At 53.1% G+C, this 19273-nt stretch overlaps 10 protein-coding genes across 10 annotated transcripts; 7 read left to right on the plus strand and 3 right to left on the minus strand.

Annotated features, from left to right (window-relative positions):
• Positions 1-326: 326 nt before the first annotated feature.
• J4E84_006458 (uncharacterized protein) lies at positions 327-1343 on the plus strand (the record flags this gene model as incomplete). The annotated part of the gene is made up of 1 exon (XM_049389047.1): positions 327-1343. The coding sequence occupies one exon, from the start codon at positions 327-329 to the stop codon at positions 1341-1343; it is 1017 nt and encodes a 338-aa protein (XP_049243321.1).
• Positions 1344-1955: 612 nt separating this feature from the next.
• J4E84_006459 (uncharacterized protein) lies at positions 1956-3149 on the minus strand (the record flags this gene model as incomplete). Its single annotated transcript, XM_049389048.1, has 1 exon — positions 1956-3149. One exon carries the CDS (start codon positions 3147-3149, stop codon positions 1956-1958), a length of 1194 nt encoding a protein of 397 aa, XP_049243322.1.
• A 659-nt stretch (positions 3150-3808) lies between these two features.
• J4E84_006460 (uncharacterized protein) lies at positions 3809-5299 on the minus strand (the record flags this gene model as incomplete). The annotated part of the gene is made up of 4 exons (XM_049389049.1): positions 3809-3835; positions 3886-5061; positions 5118-5174; positions 5225-5299. 4 exons carry the CDS (start codon positions 5297-5299, stop codon positions 3809-3811), a joined length of 1335 nt encoding a protein of 444 aa, XP_049243323.1.
• A 408-nt stretch (positions 5300-5707) lies between these two features.
• J4E84_006461 (uncharacterized protein) lies at positions 5708-11529 on the minus strand (the record flags this gene model as incomplete). Its single annotated transcript, XM_049389050.1, has 5 exons — positions 5708-8343; positions 9230-10755; positions 10813-11187; positions 11236-11348; positions 11410-11529. 5 exons carry the CDS (start codon positions 11527-11529, stop codon positions 5708-5710), a joined length of 4770 nt encoding a protein of 1589 aa, XP_049243324.1.
• A 352-nt stretch (positions 11530-11881) lies between these two features.
• NUO31 (NADH-ubiquinone oxidoreductase 30.4 kDa subunit, mitochondrial) lies at positions 11882-12902 on the plus strand (the record flags this gene model as incomplete). The annotated part of the gene is made up of 4 exons (XM_049389051.1): positions 11882-12028; positions 12080-12213; positions 12262-12793; positions 12846-12902. 4 exons carry the CDS (start codon positions 11882-11884, stop codon positions 12900-12902), a joined length of 870 nt encoding a protein of 289 aa, XP_049243325.1.
• An 817-nt stretch (positions 12903-13719) lies between these two features.
• J4E84_006463 (uncharacterized protein) lies at positions 13720-14361 on the plus strand (the record flags this gene model as incomplete). Its single annotated transcript, XM_049389052.1, has 1 exon — positions 13720-14361. One exon carries the CDS (start codon positions 13720-13722, stop codon positions 14359-14361), a length of 642 nt encoding a protein of 213 aa, XP_049243326.1.
• A 464-nt stretch (positions 14362-14825) lies between these two features.
• Positions 14826-15751, plus strand: J4E84_006464 (uncharacterized protein; the record flags this gene model as incomplete). The annotated part of the gene is made up of 2 exons (XM_049389053.1): positions 14826-15140; positions 15197-15751. The coding sequence occupies 2 exons, from the start codon at positions 14826-14828 to the stop codon at positions 15749-15751; spliced, it is 870 nt and encodes a 289-aa protein (XP_049243327.1).
• A 353-nt stretch (positions 15752-16104) lies between these two features.
• Positions 16105-17558, plus strand: J4E84_006465 (uncharacterized protein; the record flags this gene model as incomplete). Its single annotated transcript, XM_049389054.1, has 3 exons — positions 16105-16174; positions 16404-16517; positions 17272-17558. The coding sequence occupies 3 exons, from the start codon at positions 16105-16107 to the stop codon at positions 17556-17558; spliced, it is 471 nt and encodes a 156-aa protein (XP_049243328.1).
• Positions 17559-17936: 378 nt separating this feature from the next.
• On the plus strand, positions 17937-18382 carry J4E84_006466 (uncharacterized protein; the record flags this gene model as incomplete). Its single annotated transcript, XM_049389055.1, has 2 exons — positions 17937-17961; positions 18114-18382. 2 exons carry the CDS (start codon positions 17937-17939, stop codon positions 18380-18382), a joined length of 294 nt encoding a protein of 97 aa, XP_049243329.1.
• A 211-nt stretch (positions 18383-18593) lies between these two features.
• J4E84_006467 (uncharacterized protein) lies at positions 18594-19187 on the plus strand (the record flags this gene model as incomplete). Its single annotated transcript, XM_049389056.1, has 2 exons — positions 18594-18642; positions 18859-19187. 2 exons carry the CDS (start codon positions 18594-18596, stop codon positions 19185-19187), a joined length of 378 nt encoding a protein of 125 aa, XP_049243330.1.
• Positions 19188-19273: the final 86 nt, after the last annotated feature.

Here is a 19273-nt window from a genome sequence, read left to right on the forward strand (position 1 = left end):
CTTGGCAAGTAGAACAACACCCTGAACATAATAACGGCTATGAGATATGCGATCTGATTTAGATGCCAAAACGAACAAGACTCAACATGTCTCCTCCTGCTAATAAGTCAATGTATTTGCGTGCGTTCGCACCATGCAGTAAATCGCAATACGAAGCAATGCACAGAGACAAGAATTGGAGTGGGTCGCGATAGGCAAGATAGATTGGCAGGCGTCATTGCACATCATATGCATGTCAGAACTCCAAGAGTTTGAATGCCAACCTCACATTCTACCACATCTCTCTCTGTCTCTCTCGAAACCACGATCCACCGTCTTAGGTTTCCATGGTCACTTTCAAGATGCGGCTGAAGCTACTACTTCTCACGCAACTCGTTGCGACAGCATTTGGCGCGAACACGGTTCCACCCAGTATCTGGAACTACACTTACCCATGGCCAGTACAGTACTTTGAGTTCACGTCGCAGCGCGCGAATCTCTCAATGGCTTACATGGATGTACCCCCTCAAAACACCAGCTATGCCTCAAACAAGACCATCATGCTTTTCCACGGCAAGAACTTCTGCGGCGCGACATGGGAGGACTCAGCGCGTCGCCTCTCAACCCACGGATACCGCGTCATCATCCCCGATCAAATCGGCTTTTGCAAGTCGTCCAAGCCACCCGCCTACCAATTCTCGCTGCAGCAGCTGGCGCGAAACACACATCTCTTGCTGCAAAGCCTAGGCGTCGAGTCAGCATACGTACTAGGACACTCCATGGGTGGTATGCTAGCCACGCGATTCGCCCTCATGTACCCAGGACAAACATCCCATCTCATTCTCACGAACCCGATCGGCCTGGAAGACTGGAAAGCACTTGGAGTACCCTGGCGCAATCTCGACGCCTTGTACAAAGACGAGCTGGCCACCAACTATACATCAATCCGGAAATACCAACAGGCTACTTACTACGTCAATACCTGGAAGCCGGAGTACGACGTCTGGGTCAACATGCTTGTATCGCTTTACCAAACGTCACCCGAGAACATTGACTTCGCGTGGAATATGGCGCAGACGACGGATATGGTCTTGACTCAACCGATCGCGTATGAGTTCGAGCTGGTGCAGCCCAAGACGCTCCTCTTGATAGGAACCAAAGACACGACGGCTATCGGGAAAGCCTGGAGCCCGCCAGAAGTGCAGGCTAAGATAGGGAAATACGAGGTGTTGGGTAAAGAAGCAGCGGCGCGAATCCCAGACGCAGAGCTTATTGAGTTTGAGGAATTAGGCCACAGTCCACAAGTTCAGGACAGTGAGCGATACCATAGCGCGCTGCTAGGGTGGCTGGAGGGGTCTGACTAAACTTGTTGTGGCAGTGCGGATGCGTGATGCGTGACGGATAATGAATTGGGCAGCAGCAAAAAAAGATAAAAGATCATCGATTTTGATGGACGAAGTCAGTTTCGAACCCAGAGCAAAAATAGATCGCTTCAACCGAAGCCTGTATGTGAACGGATCACACCCTGCACGACAGGGTAGACATGCGAAGGACATACGCTACGGGCCCATCAGATTCTATTGAGATATTAGTAAATTATTGCGTATATATACTACGATGCAGTGTTTCAATTGCTTGGAGGTGATGGGTGAGAGCGCGTTTGTTTGTGTGACTGTGAGAACGAGGGCGTGCAAACAGTCTCAGCACAGACTGGGTACGTCACGTCGACAGGCCGGATAAGCATACTATCTGAGTGAAAGGGACCACATCACTCGCATGTCGCGGGATGACATGTTCGCCCAGGTGCCGAATCTGTATGTCAATGTCACTATATCTGCGATTAAGTCACTGCCGCGTCAATACATCCAGAACGATCATCTAAAAATCACATTGACAACAAAGTTAATCGATACTATACCGCATACCCTTCTACCCATCCCAAAGCCACTGACACACTCCACGCCCCACTAACACCCTCACCAATCCGTCCTCATACTATAATAAAAATTCCCACTAACCTTCCCCAACAAATGATCCCCATACCTCCCCTTGCCATATCCGCCCTTCCCGCCCGTCCTCTTCACACACTTCCCCAACGGCTCAACCCACGCCTCAAAATTCGGCTCATAGAAAAACGGCACACTAACCCTATACCTCTCCCCCCTGTGAATAACCCGATGTTTAGTACTCTTCCACAACCCGTTCGTCCACCGCTCAATCATATCGCCGATGTTGACGACAAACGCGCCGGGCAGCGGGTCCGCGTTCAGCCAGGTCGTACCGTCTTTGAGAAGGACTTGCAGGGAAGAGGGAGTGGGGTCTGTGAGAAGGAGGGTCACGCAACCGTAGTCTGTGTGGGCACCGCAGGAGAATTGGTCGATGTTTTCGTCGCCGGAAATGGGGGTTGTGAGGGGGGGATAGCCGATCATGCGCATGACCCAGAAGGAATCGGAGCAGTTACGCAGGAAGATCTCTTCGTCTTGCGTTGATTGTGTTGCGCCTTCTCCCGGGGGCGGACCGAGATCGAGGGCTACGCCCATGGCGTGGACGAGTGCTTCGCCGACTTTCTTGACGCGCGAGATGTATTCTTCGTACACGGGTCTGAGCTGTTCGGGTTTCTCAGGCCATAGATTAACACCTTGAAGGCTCTTGACGCTGCCTGGTCCGCCATCGCCTGGTTCTCTTTTGTCAGCGGGCCAGTCTCGGTACCAGTCGATGGCTTCTTGCATGTCTTGCAGCCCGCCCGTCACGTTTTCGCCCAGCCCCTGGTAGCCTCGTGCGCCGTCGCCTCCTTCTGGACTGCCGGCGTCGAAGCGCTTGATCTTGTTCTTTTCTTCTATGGTTAGAGAAAAGAATTCCCGCGCCAAATCGATGATTTCGTCGAGCTTGGTGGTGGGAATGCCGTGGCCGGTTAGGTAGAAGAAGCCGTAGTTTATGCAGGCGGCGTTTATGGCGGAGGCGGTTGTGGAACGGGCTTTTTGCGAGGAGGAGGGGTCCATGAAGGGCGATATGTCGATTATAGGCAGTCCATCTTTTTGGGCCGCGGCGATGGGCTTATCGTAGCGGGAGCCGGAGTCGGGAGTGGGGTTGAGGTCTGTGGGAGATGTGGATGTGGTGCCATTTAGATGTCCATCCCCTGCTGAATGTGGGACTTTATTCATATCCGACATTGTACCTTCCGTCAGATGACCGTCTCTTGTCTGGTTGCTAACTCTCTTTCAACTCGAAGATTGGTGATGGATCGTATTGCCTCTGACTCAGACACGATAGCGGTCGTAGTAGCTCACTCAATCGTCCTGAGATGAAGTTAGCAGTGATATATAATCTTGTAAAAGCCCTGTGTCTAAATCTCGACGAGGTTGGCGAGTTGGTACAAACGTGTGTTGGAGTGGAAAGGTGGAGATGCTTGATGTTCGGATGGCGATGCCTGATCGAGACTAGACGCGGCTATTCTAGGACATGTTCAAGAGACGCAACTATGGGAGATGTGCGTTCAAATCATGCTACCAAGAAGGAGTTTGTCCAGATTGATGACTACACACGGTGCCTGTTCATGATAAAGATCTTCCCTACACGTATGCGGCACGTCAATCAGTTTGCTGCCAAACAATGCATGATAGCATAGAGCAGTGTCCAAAGATACGCGTCTTCACGAATGCAAGCAAAAGATGCAAGACCATTCTTTCTGTGATCGTGGGTTCATTTCAAGTATAGTGGTATATCGCTCTATCCAGTCATGCATCGCATGATGATTAATTTCTATAGATGCACCTGTATCGCATCATCACGCACTGCCAACTAGCAACACACTGTTACCAATCGTGGTCATTTACATGATGACCTCGTTCGAGACGTCCTATACAACACGTTAGCACACGCTGAGAACACAGATATTAATTGACTCACCCTCTTGAGCTCCTTGTAGGGCAAGCAGACACAGTTTTGCACACGGACTTCATCAGCAACAGCACACTCCTTGCCGAGAATGGTGATGCTCTGGACCTTGACGCCGTTCTTGATGACGCTGGTCGTGTGGCTGGTAACGGGGGTAGGAGTGCCCTCAACACGCGCCCAAGCACCAACCTTGCTGTGCCAGCCGATGATGGTGTACAAGACGCAAGCGTCGTGCTTGATCTCAGAATCTTCGAGGACAATGGACTCCTTGACACGTACACCAGCGCCAATGACGACGCGGGGGCCGATGGAGACGTTGGGACCGATCTTGGCGGTTGGGTCGATCTGCGCGGATGGGTGGATGTAGACGGGGGGTAGGATGTTTGCGGAGGGGGCGGCGAGTTCTTCTGAGCCTGCCTGGAAGGCCTTTAGGAGGTACAGAGCATTCGCTGGCACGGCGGAACCAGCGGTCTTGATCTGGCGCCAGAAGTCCTTGGTCTCGAGGACGAAGAACTGCCTGCTGTCGGCGATGTCAGACAGCACATCCTGCTCCAACCGGATAACGGCATTCTCCTTGTTGTCATCGTCGTCGTCGTTTTGGTAGAAGGAGGATTCGAGGTTCTCGGAGGAGGGGTACGACAGCAGCCGTGGGCGCTCGGTCCGTCGCTTGATGGCGCTGCGGATGGCGGGGAAGATGCACTCGGTCGCGAAGAGGTAGACGCCGCAGTTGATGAGGTTGGAGATGTGCGACTCGGGCTTCTCGACGTAGTGCAGCACGCGCTTTGTGTGCGCGTCTGAGACAATGCATCCGAAGTTGGAGGCGGCGTCGTTGGCGACCCGCGTACCCAGCATTACGGCTTCCGCATCCTTGTCCTCGAACAGCTTGAGCATCTCCACCAGCGGGAACGAGGAGCAGACATCGGCGTTGAGCACGAATAGCTTCTCGGGCCTGCCCTTCAGTATGACGTCGCGGAAGTGGTAGAGACCGCCCGCCGTGCCCAATGCCTGGTATTCGCGGAGGTACTTAACGCTCAGGTGCGGCCAGCTGGTCGAGACGGCGTTGATGAACTGCTGGAAGACGGACTCCTCGTAGTAGCCGACGATGAAGACCTCCTTGATCTCGGGGACGTTTGTGATGGCGCGGAAGCAGTGCTCGATTATGGGGTGGCCGGCGATGGGGAAGAGCGGCTGGAGCAGCGTTAGCGGGGACGCCCTGGGGCTGGCTATTTCGCGTTGTCGCGCACCTTGGGCAGTTCCATAGACAGAGGCCTGAAGCGTGTGCCGCGAGAAGGGCCTCCGACCTAGTCTTGTGAGTAAACATGGCGGCGTCGGTGTTGTGGGCAGTATCTACCAGAATCACGGCCTTGGTCGAGCCTCCAGACGGAGACTTGGGCCTCATGGAGAGGGAAGGCGGCTGCAGACTCATATTGGCGTATTTTTGGATGTGAAAAAGCAAGCTGGATTCAAGGGATTGTCGGAATGTCTCAAGATCAGAAGAAAGGTGCAGTGAGTGCAATTGCGAATCTGGCCTTCAGGAACGAGTTGGTGGACCCTGGAAATCCAGCCCACGTTGGCGTTGGCGGTGAGGCGCCCTGGCGAATCGGGGCGTCGGCGCATCGTCAGGTGCATGGCGACTTCATCCCTTTTCACACGCCAGCCGTGAGGGAATACGAGCAAGCTAAATCCGTCGCGCATATACGATGTCACCATGCTAACAATTCTGCTACCAAAATCATAATCTGGACTACTCGATAGCTGCTAAGCATATCGTCTGTCAAAACCTCCCATCACCTATGCTATACCTACTGGGGATTCCCATCAACCTATACCAGCACTACTTTCCTACGCCAGTCGCGAGCTTCTTGTTCTTCTTGATCAGCGCATTGAGCTTCTTCTCCAAAACATCGTGCTCTCTCCTCGCCGCATGCATCGCTTGCTCCGCCTCTTCCATGGTCAGCACACTACCTCTTCCTCTTCTTGTGTTGCCATATCCACCCATTCCAGCTGTCGTCTCAATCGCGTTCATTAACCCCTGCATGTCCAGTCCGCTTCCACCGCCATTTCCAAAGGTGATGTTGCCGTTGCCGTCAAGGCCGAACTCTTGTGAAGACTGGTAGCCAAGTCCAGCACCCACGAGCGCTTCGAGACCCTGCACAAACACGCCGCCAAGCCTGTCAGCCGCCATCAATCCCATGCCGTCTATTTCTGTGCTTCCTACCGCTCCTCCCTCAACCACTGCTTTGGCCGCTTTGGCTAGTCGGTTCGAGTTGACAGAGATGTTCGCTGTTCCGGCGCCAGGTGCGCCACCAACAGCCGCCATCTCGGGACGTGGCTGGTTTGGCGGTGGGTTGTCCGTCTTCGGGAGAACGTATTGATTCAGATAAGCGCCGGCATCTGCGGGTGTTTGCTGCTGTTGTGGGGGAGGAACCTGAGGCATGGACGCGTCTTGTCCCTGTACCGGTGGCAAGGGAAGGTTCGTCGAACCGAGAAGTCCAGAAGAGTTGTCCAGTCGCGGCATCTGCTGTCCGCCGTTGGTGTTCAGCTTCTTACCTGCCTCCTTGAGTGCAGTGGCGATAGCTGGGAGGACGTCATTTGAATGCGCCGAAGTAGTCACACTGTGACCGTGTGCATTCTGCTTACGAGGGTGGAAGCGGGCATGGCCTTTGAGCTCCTCGATATGCTTCTCAAGCTCAAGTGCCTTGTTCTCAAGCTCCTCAGTCAGCCCCCAGAAGAACTTGCCGTTGGGTGTAATCAGAGTCCTAGAGTCTGGCTTTGCGTCCTGGCTGTTCAGACGTACTGGCTTCTTCTTTGCAAGCGCCTCGAGGTCGACTTGGGAAAAGTGCAGCTTCAGATCCGGAGGTGTAGACACATTACCGTTCTGAGTAGAGCGGGTAGCATGAGCGAGTGACGAAGACAACGGTTTGAAGAACTCAAGGGTCGATGCAAGGAGCTCGCCCGTGCGCTGCAAGTCGGCCATGATCGACTGAGCTGAATGTTCCCGCTTTTCCTTGGGCTGCTCGGGCTCCGGCTCCGGTTCAGGCGTTGCTGTTGCCGAGATCTTCGCTGACGAGACTCTCCGTGAGGCCACTGTCGGTACTTCAGGTTGTTCCTCTTCCACAGTAGCCGGCTTAGGCGAGGCTGGCTGGCTCTTGAAGGCAGCGGCAATAGGTTTGGCGTTTGTTGTCGGCTTTTTGGCTTTCTTCTTGCGCCCAATGATTGGAGCTTGCATTACCTCAACATCCGACTTGTTGTCCTCCAGTATTTCTTCTTCTATCTGCTTCTTTCGCTCTTGTCTATCCTTCTTGGCTTGTGACTTTGTCTTCTTCCTAACAGGCGCAGTCCCGACCTTACCGCCGATCGGAGGCGGTGAGCTGGCCCTTGAAAATGATGTAGAGGTAACTGAAGCAGTGTCCGATATCATTTCGCTTGGCGTGCCTGGTATATTGACGGAAGCGATACTCGCTTGCCTAGATCGAAGCTTGTCGACCGTTGGGATCTGAGGCAAGGACGGTTGGGATGCCGCGGAAACAGGCGGTGGCACTTCTGTCTTTGGTGTTGCGACGACACGCAAAGTCCTCGGCGCACCCGCGCGCTTGATTGGCGATCCAGTCACCGCTGCGGCGGGACTTGGAGGCACAGAACCAGCTGATGTCGTTGGCACAGAACGATTGCTTTTTGCCTGAGAGTCTGTCTTAGATGAGGTTGGAGCTGGAGAGCCAGCTTCAACCGGCAATTTAGTTGCTGCTTGAATATCGAGTTTGCCAGGAGGCTGTCGCTTGGTCGAAGCTGGAGGTGTCGCAGTCGCCGCAGGAGTGCGCGCTGTCTCTTTCTGTGGCTCTCTCTTTGGGGTGGTCTGAACTGCAGCTTGAGTTTTCTTAGAAGCACCCTTCGATTTTGGCGTGTCCTTGCTGATCGTTTCCGCCATCGACTTCTTGGCGTCTGGTGTGGACTTCGGTGTCTGCAAAACATCCTCTTTAACTGCTTTGGACGCCTCTCTAGGTGTGGGTTCCTTGGGTGTCTGTGGAACAACAACTGCTTCCCTGGTCGTTGTTCTTGAGGGCGTCGTAGGCGCAGGTGAAGGCTTGGAGACAGTGGTCGCGGTAGTTGCTGCTGCAGGAGTTGCAGGTCCAGTAGTCTCAGCTTTCTGCTTGCCCTTGGTATTCTTGTTAGGAGTTGAGTTGGGAAGCGGTGTGGCAGGTACAACAGGCACGGCCGGTATAATGGTCGAAGATGTAGTACGGGACATTGGTCGAGATCCAGCACGCGAACGTGACTCTTCAAGTACTGCTTTGGGAATTGCTGGTACTGTGAAGCCAGGGGGTATAGTAGGAGTCGATCGGCGAGGATGCTCAAAGAATTGGCCGCTTAGTGGAGTGCTTGGAGCGGGCCGTGTTGGCTCATTGTCGCTGTCGTTAACAAGTGCATCGACGTTGATAGATGCCTGTTCCTCTACACTCAAGGATCCATCATCTGCAATACTACGTCAGCACTAGAATCTTCAAAGTGTAAATTGACAAAAGCGAGGTCATGATCTAAGTACGGCGGCCGCCAGACGATGGTCAGGATGGGTTGACAAAAGCGTAAGGTACATCATGTTGCAAAGTCGTCTCTCGAACATCTTCGTCACTTGGTGGGCAAGAAAACAGTGAACAGGCCATCTCTCTATTAGAAAGTAAGCATGCCGACATGATGCGGCAGGAGGGGTAGTTACGTACATGCGATGGCCATGACGAAGACGACGAGAGAAGCCAACCTTTGCAGCGGCAGACAGCGCAATCCACCAAATCATAAAAGAAAATGAAAAGAAACGAGAAGGTATAGGTGCCGTGAAGACATGCCGGGGCCATATGCTTTGACAAAATCCGTGCAGTCCAATCATAACGCCAGGCGATCCAGTGTCGAAGCACTGAATATGTGCCGATGCATTCGCCGTAAATCCGAAACGCCATGCAGCCATCATTGAAGTAAAGTACTGAGACAAAATGTCAAGCCGCTAGGCCGACCCGAGTGCAGAATGAAAGTGACTACCATCGTCCAGCGCCGCCGTAGTTGTTGTTGGAATAGAGCGAAGAGAAACCACCTTGGCCTTGACCATACAAGCCCTGCCCGGCCATTCCGCCTTGGTGCAGCCTCGCCTGCAAGATACTCGGGTCTTGGACATCGGCAAGACCGCCACCCCCAGAGGAGGAAGTGTTGGCATGCCTATGCTTCTTGCCCTTTTTCTTGGATTTCTGCGAACCAGACTCCTGGTAAGCTCCAGGCGAAGGTCCATAAGGGAAGCTGAGGAGGCCAGGGGCAGGGGCAGGTGTGGAAGTTGAAGGATGTTGATTAAGGAAAGAAGGAAACATTGACTCACGCTTTCCAGCATCAGCTAACCTGGCACCGCCGTCCATGTTACGGCTGCGGAGCAGGTCCTGATACATGGCATCATTGTTGTTCCTTGCCGTTGCGCCAGCCCCATAAGGTAGACCACCAGTAGCGAAACCGTGGCCTTGACCGAACATGCCAGTCCCGCTGACCGGGGGTGTACCAGTAGGCTTAAGTCCTGGAGGGGGTCCCTGCACGTTGGTGAAGAACTGTCCACTCAACTGCTGATGCTGAGACATCGGGTTGAATTGGTTGGCGTTCTTGGGCATCATCGAGTTTTGCTGGCTCATCAACTTCTGGTTCGCGACAGGCTGCACATTCGCGGAAGCGGAAGCGCTGTCGTTGGCGAAGCTGAAGCGTGAAGTGTGCCTGGTATGGCCAGAAGCATTGTGCTGTTGAGGCTGCTGAGCACTCGGCATGTTGTTCAGAATGCCCGTGGCTTGGGTGCCAGACTTGAAGTTGGAGAGCAATAGCTGCTGCTGTTGCTGAGGTGTAAGGCCTCTGTTACTCAATCCCAGGCTGCTGAAGTCCTCGGCCAATGGCGTGTTCTGCCCGAAAAGGCTGCCTCCGAAACCTTGCTGACCAGGTGGTGCAATCGCGTGTTGATTGAGGTGGTTGGTATTTGTCTCGGGACCGTCTTCGGGCTCTCCGCCTAGCTGCAAGCTGCCGCCAGCCGTTGCTTCGTTGTCTTCACGCTCAGCAGCCGGGGCTTGTTGGGACGCTGCCTTTGCTACAGCTACAGCTTCCGCTTCAGCCTCGCGCTGCAATGCCAGTTCCTTCTCCTTCTTTTCTTTGATGGCACGACGCTTAGCACCGCCATTGGGATCCAGTAGTTGAGGGAACTCAGTGACAGCTTTCAGTTCTTCCTCCGACAGAACGGCGCTTGAGAAGACGAACTTAAAGTCTGGTGAGCAGATGACCTTCAGTAAATCGTGAATACCATTGTCGCGGGGCTTCGGAGGGCGGGCGGCGGGTGCGGGTGTCGGAGCAGGCGGCGGGGTGGCAGCCTTCGATGCTTGTGCAGCCTTCTCCTTTTCCCTCTCTTTCTCCTTTTCTTTTTCTTTTTCTTTGTCCTTGCCCTTCTTCTTTGGTGGCTCAGCTGCCTTCGATGGTTTGGGTGGTTGCGCGGGAACAGCATTCGTGACCATGGGACTGGCGTTGTTCGAAGCGACCGTGGATCGGCTGGCTCGGCGTTCCAGCAACGCCTTACTTCCCCAGCTAGCGGTTGCAGGCAAACCGGGTGCCTCGTGTATCGAGCTCGACGTATCGGTACTATCCTGTCGATGCATCGGGATTGCGGCAGCGACAGCGGGGCCCTGGTGGGCGGGGGGCGCGGCTCGAGACGTAGACGATTGTGACGGTTGTTGCGTCTGGATTGAGTTCATCATGGAGAGATCTTGGCGAGTGAAGCTGTCGTTATCTTCGCCGGGTTCGTGCAAGAACATGCAATTGCGGTTATTGCAGGTCTCGCCGCGGAGGTACGCTGAGCAGTACTTCGTAGTACCAAATTGAGCCCTGCAAGAAACGTGAGCTTGTTACATGACACGTGTGCATGGATAGAGGTTCACATACCTCAATGTCCTCTCGCCATTCTGAGAACCGTCGACAGCGTTGATGCACTTCTCTGCATCTTCCTTGCGAGCAAATGTTACATAAACACCCACCGACTGTTGATGCTGCGCGTTCTCCTTGGCTTTGCTGACGACAATCTTGAGGATCTTGCCGTACTGGCCGAAATAGTCGTCTCCACGAAGAGTCTTGAGCAGTTCGTCTTCGCGTATCGTCGGCGTGAGACCGGTCACGTATACGAGGTTCTTCTGGACGACACGCAGACCCGACAGATGCTTGCGGCTGAGAGAGTCGGCTTCGGCCTTTTGTGCTTCCTTCTGCCGTATCTGCGCGTTCTTTTTGGCCTTTTGCGCGATGAGCTGCTTGTGTTGTGCCATCCTGGGTAGTGTCAGATGTGTTTAGAGATGGAAGGTGCAGGGGACCCACTCTTCGGGGGAGATGGTCTTCCACTCGATCGTGGAGTCATCGTAGGGGCGGCGGCAGGCGGGACACAGGCCGTTCATGGTCGTCTTGATGTTGTTGTAGCAGAACTGACATATCTGGCACGTGGGTCAGCATGGGACTCGAGATGGTTCACCGAGTTTTGGCACAGAGGCGTACTTGGTAGCCGCATGGGCAGGGGCGGAAATTCCTGTCCGAGAGGTCGAACTCTTCGACACAGAGCGGGCAGCACTCCTCCTCGTCATCGTCGACGAACTGGTCCTGCTGCAGTCGAGACATGGTGTGTGTGGTTGCGATGTGTTGTTGAGAGCGGGTGGCGCTCGAAGTAGAGATACGTGGGGTGAGACGAGACCTGGGGGTCGGGACGAGAGGTCAGTAAGGAAACCGCGGAAGTACAAATAAACGCCGGCCGAAGTGTCGCTGTCGCTGGAAGAGGGATCCACAGGAGGTGATGGGGGTTAAGAGGCTGCACCTGCGCGATGGCACACCAGGTTCCGCTTAACGCTAGCGACTTACATAAGCGCGCATTTGCGGGTGGGAGCTGCGAACTCGACGACGTCGACGACATCACCACCCGCAGTCGCCCTCACCTGCTACATCGCGTAGCCTCACCACTCTCTCACCGCACACAATGGCCATGCGGCTAGCTGTAGGCCGGCCATTGGGCGCCGCCGTCCGCGCCTCGGGCTCCTCCCGCCATGCAGTTCGCACCTTTGCCTCCACGGCTCTCCGGGCAAAGGAAGTCGCGGGTCCCGAATCGGAAACGCCAAACATGAGGGTGCGCATGTCACATGATATGGTGAAGACGTGGTTTCTAATGTGATCGCAGTTTGCCCCCCGCGACGAGACCGTCACGCTCAAGCGCGCGATCGTGAACCCGGCCGACCACTACAAAGAGAAGGGCGAGGCTCTGCACAAATATGGCCAGTACATCATGTCATGTCTGCCCAAATACGTCCAGCAGTATGTCAATTCACACCTGGGAGTAACTACCGTCTGACCCTACCCAAGGTTCTCCGTCTGGAAGGATGAGTTGACCATCTACGTCCCGCCCGCCGGCATCATCCCCACCTTTACCTTCCTCAAGTACCACACCGCCGCAGAGTACACACAAATCTCAGATATCACCGCCGTCGACTACCCCACCAAGGACCAGCGTTTCGAGGTCGTCTACAACATGCTCAGCATCCGTCACAACTCGCGCCTGAGGGTCAAGACGTACGCGGATGAGGCCACTCCAGTACCCAGTCTGTGCGATCTCTACGATGGTGCCAACTGGTACGAACGTGAGGTCTACGATCTGTTTGGTGTCTTCTTCGTTGGACACCCAGATCTGAGGCGAATCATGACCGACTACGGTTTCGACGGCCACCCACTGCGAAAGGACTTCCCCATGACTGGATACACTGAGATCCGATACGACGAGGAGAAGAAGAGGATTGTCGTAGAACCCCTGGAGATGACACAGGCTTTCAGGAACTTCCGTGGTGGTTCATCAGCCTGGGAGCAGGTCGGTCCTGGTGATGATCTCAAGCCGGAGAACGTAAGCTATCCTTCATACCACGTTCTCGACTCAACCTCTAACATGCACGCAGTTCAAGCTCCCTACGCCAAAGCCAGAGCCTCCCAAAGAGGGAGAGCAAAAGAAATAGAAGGTTTAGAGCATTTGGATTGTATATACCTGCGAATGAATGTGATTGTACAACATCCGATGGCCCACAACGTATACACGCTGCTGTGATGATTTGCTCGGTGTAGTTGCTTCACTTGTCGGCGCTTTCGAGTCTGCACAACCCAGATTGCACGTCGGAGTAAGATTCACGACACTTTCATATGGGATTAGCCATGCTGGGCACGTGTCCGACTGCTGCAGCCCGATCGCGTCTCGTATTTCGTATTTGAAGTCTCGATGCTCATGCCAAGCAGATCTCGCATTTCCCCGCTCAATCAGGGAAGCGCCTAGCACTGCACCTTCCTCCGTCAGTTCCCACTTGTCGGGTAAACATCGGTACCCGCTAGACAACGTCTTGCATGATCTGCCGTAGTATGGCTTGATGTGTAAGACGAACCACCACAGCTACCCATCGGAAGTCGAACCTCGCAGGTTCTCGCCCGGAACAGTACCCCGCTTTCCCCGTCTGCATCACAAGATGCCGACATCCCAGGATGAAAAGGCTTCGGGGTAATCTCCTTTGGTATCCTGAGTGGGCTCTTGAGCATGGGGACCTCCACCGCCATCACAATTATCAAGCTGTATCAAACCGACGTTCTACCGTACTTCCGACTTCCAGCCAATCGCATGCGTTACCATAGTTTAGCAGTAATCGCCGTCGTCACGCCCGTAGAGCTGTCTTGCATCACTGTGCCAAGGTATAAATGCAATCAAGATTCCATAGATTAACATGCATCATCAAGATGAAGTTCTCCATTCTCTCTTTTCTTGCAGCTACAGCCACAGCCGCAGTCACTATGTCCAACACGACAACCACAACCATCAAGCCTTTCAGCCTCTCGGCTCCACCAAACACTGACATCTGGCGCAAGCCTCCCATGCACAACGCCTTCAATGCATCGACCTACCCAGAGCAGCTCCCAACCTACACTCTGAAGAATTTCCAGCGAGCGCAGCTGTCGTTCGAGCTTCCACCGTCCGACCAACTCCGTCAATACGACCAAGCCGGCCTCTTGCTGCATGTCACCAAGCCAGGTGTTCCAGACAACCAAACCAAATGGATCAAGACTGGTATCGAGTTCTACTACGGAAAGCCATATGTGGCGACCGTGGGCTGTGATGCGTGGGCTGACTGGTCGCTTACACCCATGCCTGAGTTCAAGAACGGTACTATGCCCGGCGCCACCATTGAGGCGAGAAGGGAGAGCGATGCGCTCGGCAACAGTCTTTGGATTTACTGGATCATCAAGGATGAGGCTGGCAAGGAAGTCAGCAGACAGCCGTTGCGAGAAGTCACCTGGGTCCTTGCGGAGGAGTATGAGCGATGGAGCGTGAGTATCGCAGGATACGTTTGTCGCCCGACCACGGCAGGTGGCGATGGGATGCTTGAGGCAGAGTTCAAGGACGGTCTGGAGATTGAGACTCTCAATCACGTGTAATGGAGGTGTGTGAGCTGGACGTTTGTTAAGGTACGTGATGTCGTCACCTGCGGTTGCGATAGTGCCTGAAAGCAAACAGTAGATGGAGTATAAGTCGCAGTGACGCGTTAATAGCCAGTAAACATCTCAATCTGATATCGTTTACCTCCATATATGCGAACTCCCCCGCATGTATCTTGCTCAATAAGGCTATCAAATCCATATCTTGCGACTGGAGTGAGCACAATGTGACCCAAGTCTGCTTCCAGGAGAGTCAAGTGAGTCATCACTGGCTCCTGAAAAGGGTCAGCCGAGCGTAAGCGACAGTTTCTGTCCTTCATTGAGCAAAGCAAACTCACTGCGCCTGCCTAGAGAGAGCACTGACCTCTGGGCTATATATCCTCATCGATTTTGATCTCTTGATCCACACTCCCTCTTTGACAAGAATAGTGATCTTATTCAATACCCTCTACGATTTCGCGACCATGGTCAACGTCCAGCTACACTGCCCTTCCACCAAGAATACCGTCGAGGACTTCTTCGTCACACCGTTCCAGACTCTCGAGCAAGTTCTACCAAGTGTACGACTTGCCCTCGACATCAAGTATGCCGCGATATATACCACAGAGGCCAAGCGCATCACGGAACCGAGTACTCTCCAAGAAGACCAGCGAGTGCTGGTAGCAGCTAGTGCGAAAGAGGTCATGTTACCTGACTCGCCATCTGAATGGGTACTGTACGACGGTGAAGAGGGCGACGATGTTGACATGAACGCCGAGTGCTACGGCCTGGAGTGGGTAGTAAGTATACATTGTTATTTTTCCATATCAAAGACACGTCACTGACTGAAACTTAGGAGCTATGCGACCTCGACAAGTGCCTTCACATCGCCAGTCTGAACAAGCAGAAGCCCACAACTCGCAACAGGATGCGTATCACGCGCGAATACAAGCCTGTTGAGGTCGACATCGAATCACTGGATTCTACGACTTCAACTCCTGCACGTGTTGCCGAAGACGAGGACCACATCGAGAAGTGCTGGGGTGTCGCCGTCGAACACTTCCTTCCTACGTCGATGAAGCCCGCCGCCGCCAAGTCCAGTTCGAAGTCATGCGACTCCTCCACACTGGCTGTCCTAAGCATCCTCGCGGGCTTTACCCAGGGTCAATCTCGTCTCACTTTAGAAGTTCTGGAAGAAGCTGTCGCCCTTCGGACGGAAGAGGATCAAGGCGACGACAAGGATCCCGCTTTGCAGAAGGGCGATGTCTTGAACGCTATCACCCTCATCTATGAGCGGGCTGAAGTCATCGAGGCTAAGCTCATCAAAGGCAAGGGCGCGAAAGGAAAGGGAAAGGGGAAGAGGAGGCCTTCGAAGGGCACTCCGAAGAAGCTTGGCGCTATGTCGAGTTGAGTGAAGTGATGGATGGACGAGGCGGCTACAAGACGGGTCTAGTGCTTACATGGAGTTACTTGAGCGAGCGAGGATATACCCGGAGTGTTTTGAAAGTGAAATTAGAGATGGGAAGTCTTACCCAGGCGGATATATTGGGTTTGTACGGTATGCATGAGCAATGGGAGATACCTATGTAGCTGGGATGACTGTGTACGGAACATGATTGCAATGGATCTATCAAGTTTGTATTTGTCTACCAACTGCCTTCATTACTAACAAGCAGAGGCATCAGGATATGTATACTTATACCTTCCGAGACCTACCTACCCTCTCACATCTTCCACATTCCATCTCACCTACACGCCCAAAGAATGTCAGGACTACCACCACCAAGTGCACAACCAGCAAACGCGCAAGTTACAGAAGAACCTGCCATCTCTAGTATGTTCAACTCCAAAGCTATTTTCCAATCAAACCGTACCAGTCATCTAATCAAGCAGGTCAATGGCTTCTAGACAAACTCAAGAAGAAGTCCCGTGAAGACAGAGAAGATTGTACATTCACTATCCAGCTCACTCTCTTTCCACCATCCATACCCCCGAACTTACCACTCTATATCCTCATACCCCAACCCCTCAACCCTTCTAGACTATCCTAACGCCACCCACAGACCTCCGTATCCTCCGCTACAACGTCAAAGAAAGCGCCGCAGAGAATGCATTGCAACAAGCACGCAACACCACAATTTCCGAATTTGTACTACAGAAACTTCAGAAACTTGAAGGTGAACATCCGGAACACGATGTCGATGCGGCGAGGGATTATGAGAGAATGACGAGGTGGAAGCTGATAATTGAGAAGGCTGTCGGTGATGCTAAGCATGAGGGATTGGTGGAGTTGGTGAAGAGGGTTGAGGAGCTGATTGAGGGTGAAGCAGATGGACAGGCTGGGGTTTGATGATGCGGGTTTGTGACGGTCAGGGGGCGAAAGACGAGACTGTTAAAACGACGATCGAAATGACATGGGGTCTGCATACCGCTTGCCTTGGTAAATCCACGTAGCGAGGAGTAAGCAGCAAAGCCCATCGAATCCATCGAGTTTGTAGCTGTGTACCAAGCACCTCAGGTACTAACAAATAATTGTCACCGATACAAGCATGACCACATATATCAGCGTCAGATTCTTTCCAACATCCTTACTCCATCTGCTGCACACCTAGAAGACAGCATCCCGAACGCATCGCTCAAGTATCTTCAAACAATTTGATCGAGGTCAGCATGGCCGAACAAGAACAGCCACCAGGCCCGCAAATCTACATGTGCCAAGGGGATAAGTTCTCTAGTAACGAAGCCCCCAAAGTCCCTTCTTGGAAAAGTCAACGACTTGCTAACTCGATACCATGAAGCGGTGACGGAATACCTAGATTTCCTCCAAACCCAATCACGACGTCCTAAAGAAGAATGTACGTACACCCCACACCCCAGACGGGCTCCTTCTCTGCAACGGTCACTTACGTGTAAATTTTGACACTTGTATAGGCCTGAGCGTCCTGAAGAAGTCCATTGACAAGAGCGTGAGACGTGTAGCTGAACATTGTGAACGCGACGAATTAGGCATAGAACTCGCTCAGTCAGAAGTCGAGGCTATGGAAGAAGGCGAAGAACGAAAGCACGAGGTGGAGAAGCTCGAGTTTAAGAAGAAAAAGAGAATGTTTGAGTCGTTGGTGGATGCTGCCATGCATGACGGCTTACAGAAGTTGACCGGTGCGGTCGAGGAAATTGTGCGGAATCATGTGCCGAATGAGGCCGATGCTCATCGATCCTAGATGGAGAGGGTTGGCTAGGTTTGTAGTTTGCATACCCTTTGTCTTGTTTGACCGACGTAGTAAACAGCAAGCAGTGCCATCACATATATTCCGGCAGTGCGATACTCCTTGGCTCGGAATCTCTATCACTCTTCTGCCAATCAGCGCTAACTCAGTCATGAACTCACATCTGACCTCTGTATCTAAAATGCGGCATCCGAAAAGCACCAACGACTTGCGAAAGGCGCCAACCATGATTACAGATGCCGAGCCCCTAAACCCACCCGTTCGTCCAAACATATCCAGTGAGTGCTACCGCAACGTCCTTTTCCGAGAACAAAACAGCAGACTAACGAACAAAAAACAACAGGCTCATGGTTCACCTCCAATCTCCCCAAGATGACTCTCAAAGATCGAAATGCCCGTACGTGCCTAGCTCCCCTCTTCTTCCTCACCCTGATCTTTCTTCTACCTACCCCTACCTAGATGTTGCCCGCTCTACTTTACCACCTCACATAGTCCACCTCATACCTAGGTAGCCACCAGTGGAGCTCGAATCTTCTGACACGCATCCAGATAAACGCACCCTGCGCTCCTACATCCAAGACAGCATTGTCGAGAGACAATCACTCACTGACAAATCCGACGATGACATAAAACGGGGAAAGGATCGTGTCGAAGATCTGGAAGAGCAGCTAAAGCGTGCGAAGGAGAAACTAGAGGAAGAGAGGCGACGTAGCAAGCTCGAGAAGGTAGTACATGATACTAAGCACGAAGGCTTGGTGGATTTGCTAAGCAAGGTCGACCAAGCGTTGTGGAAAACATCTTGGAGTGGGAGGATCTAGCGGGATTGCGGTTTGTCGATCTACCAGTCATGTCACCAATCGACGGGTTATATAGCAAGCCGCACGCAGTCTATACAATCATGATACTAAGCTCTCTTATCAGCAGTTTCCCAGATCTGTCTCCCTTCTACCAATCCGCTATTGCACCTTGACCCGCCAAACACCTTCCCGTATCTCCATCCCAAGACCCTCTCTATAAACCGAAACCAAAATGTCCGACGAGGAAGAAGCTCCACTCCCCGCAACCATCGAGATCAATAGTAGGCAACCTTCCCTCCCCCCTCTTGCAGAACCGCTACCCTAGCCATAAGAAAGTACCAGCTAACCAGCCCCTCCTCAACAGCAGCATGGTTCCTATCCAAACTCCCACAGCTATCGCATGAAGATAGACACGAATGTAAGTAACCATCGCCATGCTACCTACGTATTCCAACGCAGCCAAAACACGCTACTAATCCAACCTAATCCTTACACAGACAACGCCGTTCTCATCCGTAACATCGAAACCATGATGCAAGAGTTGGGATTGCCCGACCCTGATCACCACGCCGCCAATGTGAACGCCGATGCTGAAGTCGTCGCAGCAAGGAGATTAGTTGCGCAAGCGAAGGAGCTGCTGAAGCTTGCGGACGAACGTTTCCATCGTGTGCATGATATATCCATTGCTATGGGTGCGGAGAAGGGTAGGAAGATTAGAGCCTTCCGTATGCTGCTGAAGAAGATTAGAGAGGCTATGCGAGAGGAGGGGTGGACAGATCTTGGGGAGGCAAGTGAAGAAGAGGCTGACAGCTCTGATAGTAGCTGATTTCCAGGCTGTAAAAGAACCTGGTGATATGTAGATTTGGTAGATGATGCCTTACATGTTACTTACACCCCAGACCCACCCATCTC

Source organism: Alternaria hordeiaustralica (genome assembly GCF_023758085.1).
Source record: "Alternaria hordeiaustralica strain BMP 2776 chromosome Unknown scaffold_12, whole genome shotgun sequence".
Lineage (NCBI taxonomy): Eukaryota > Fungi > Ascomycota > Dothideomycetes > Pleosporales > Pleosporaceae > Alternaria > Alternaria hordeiaustralica.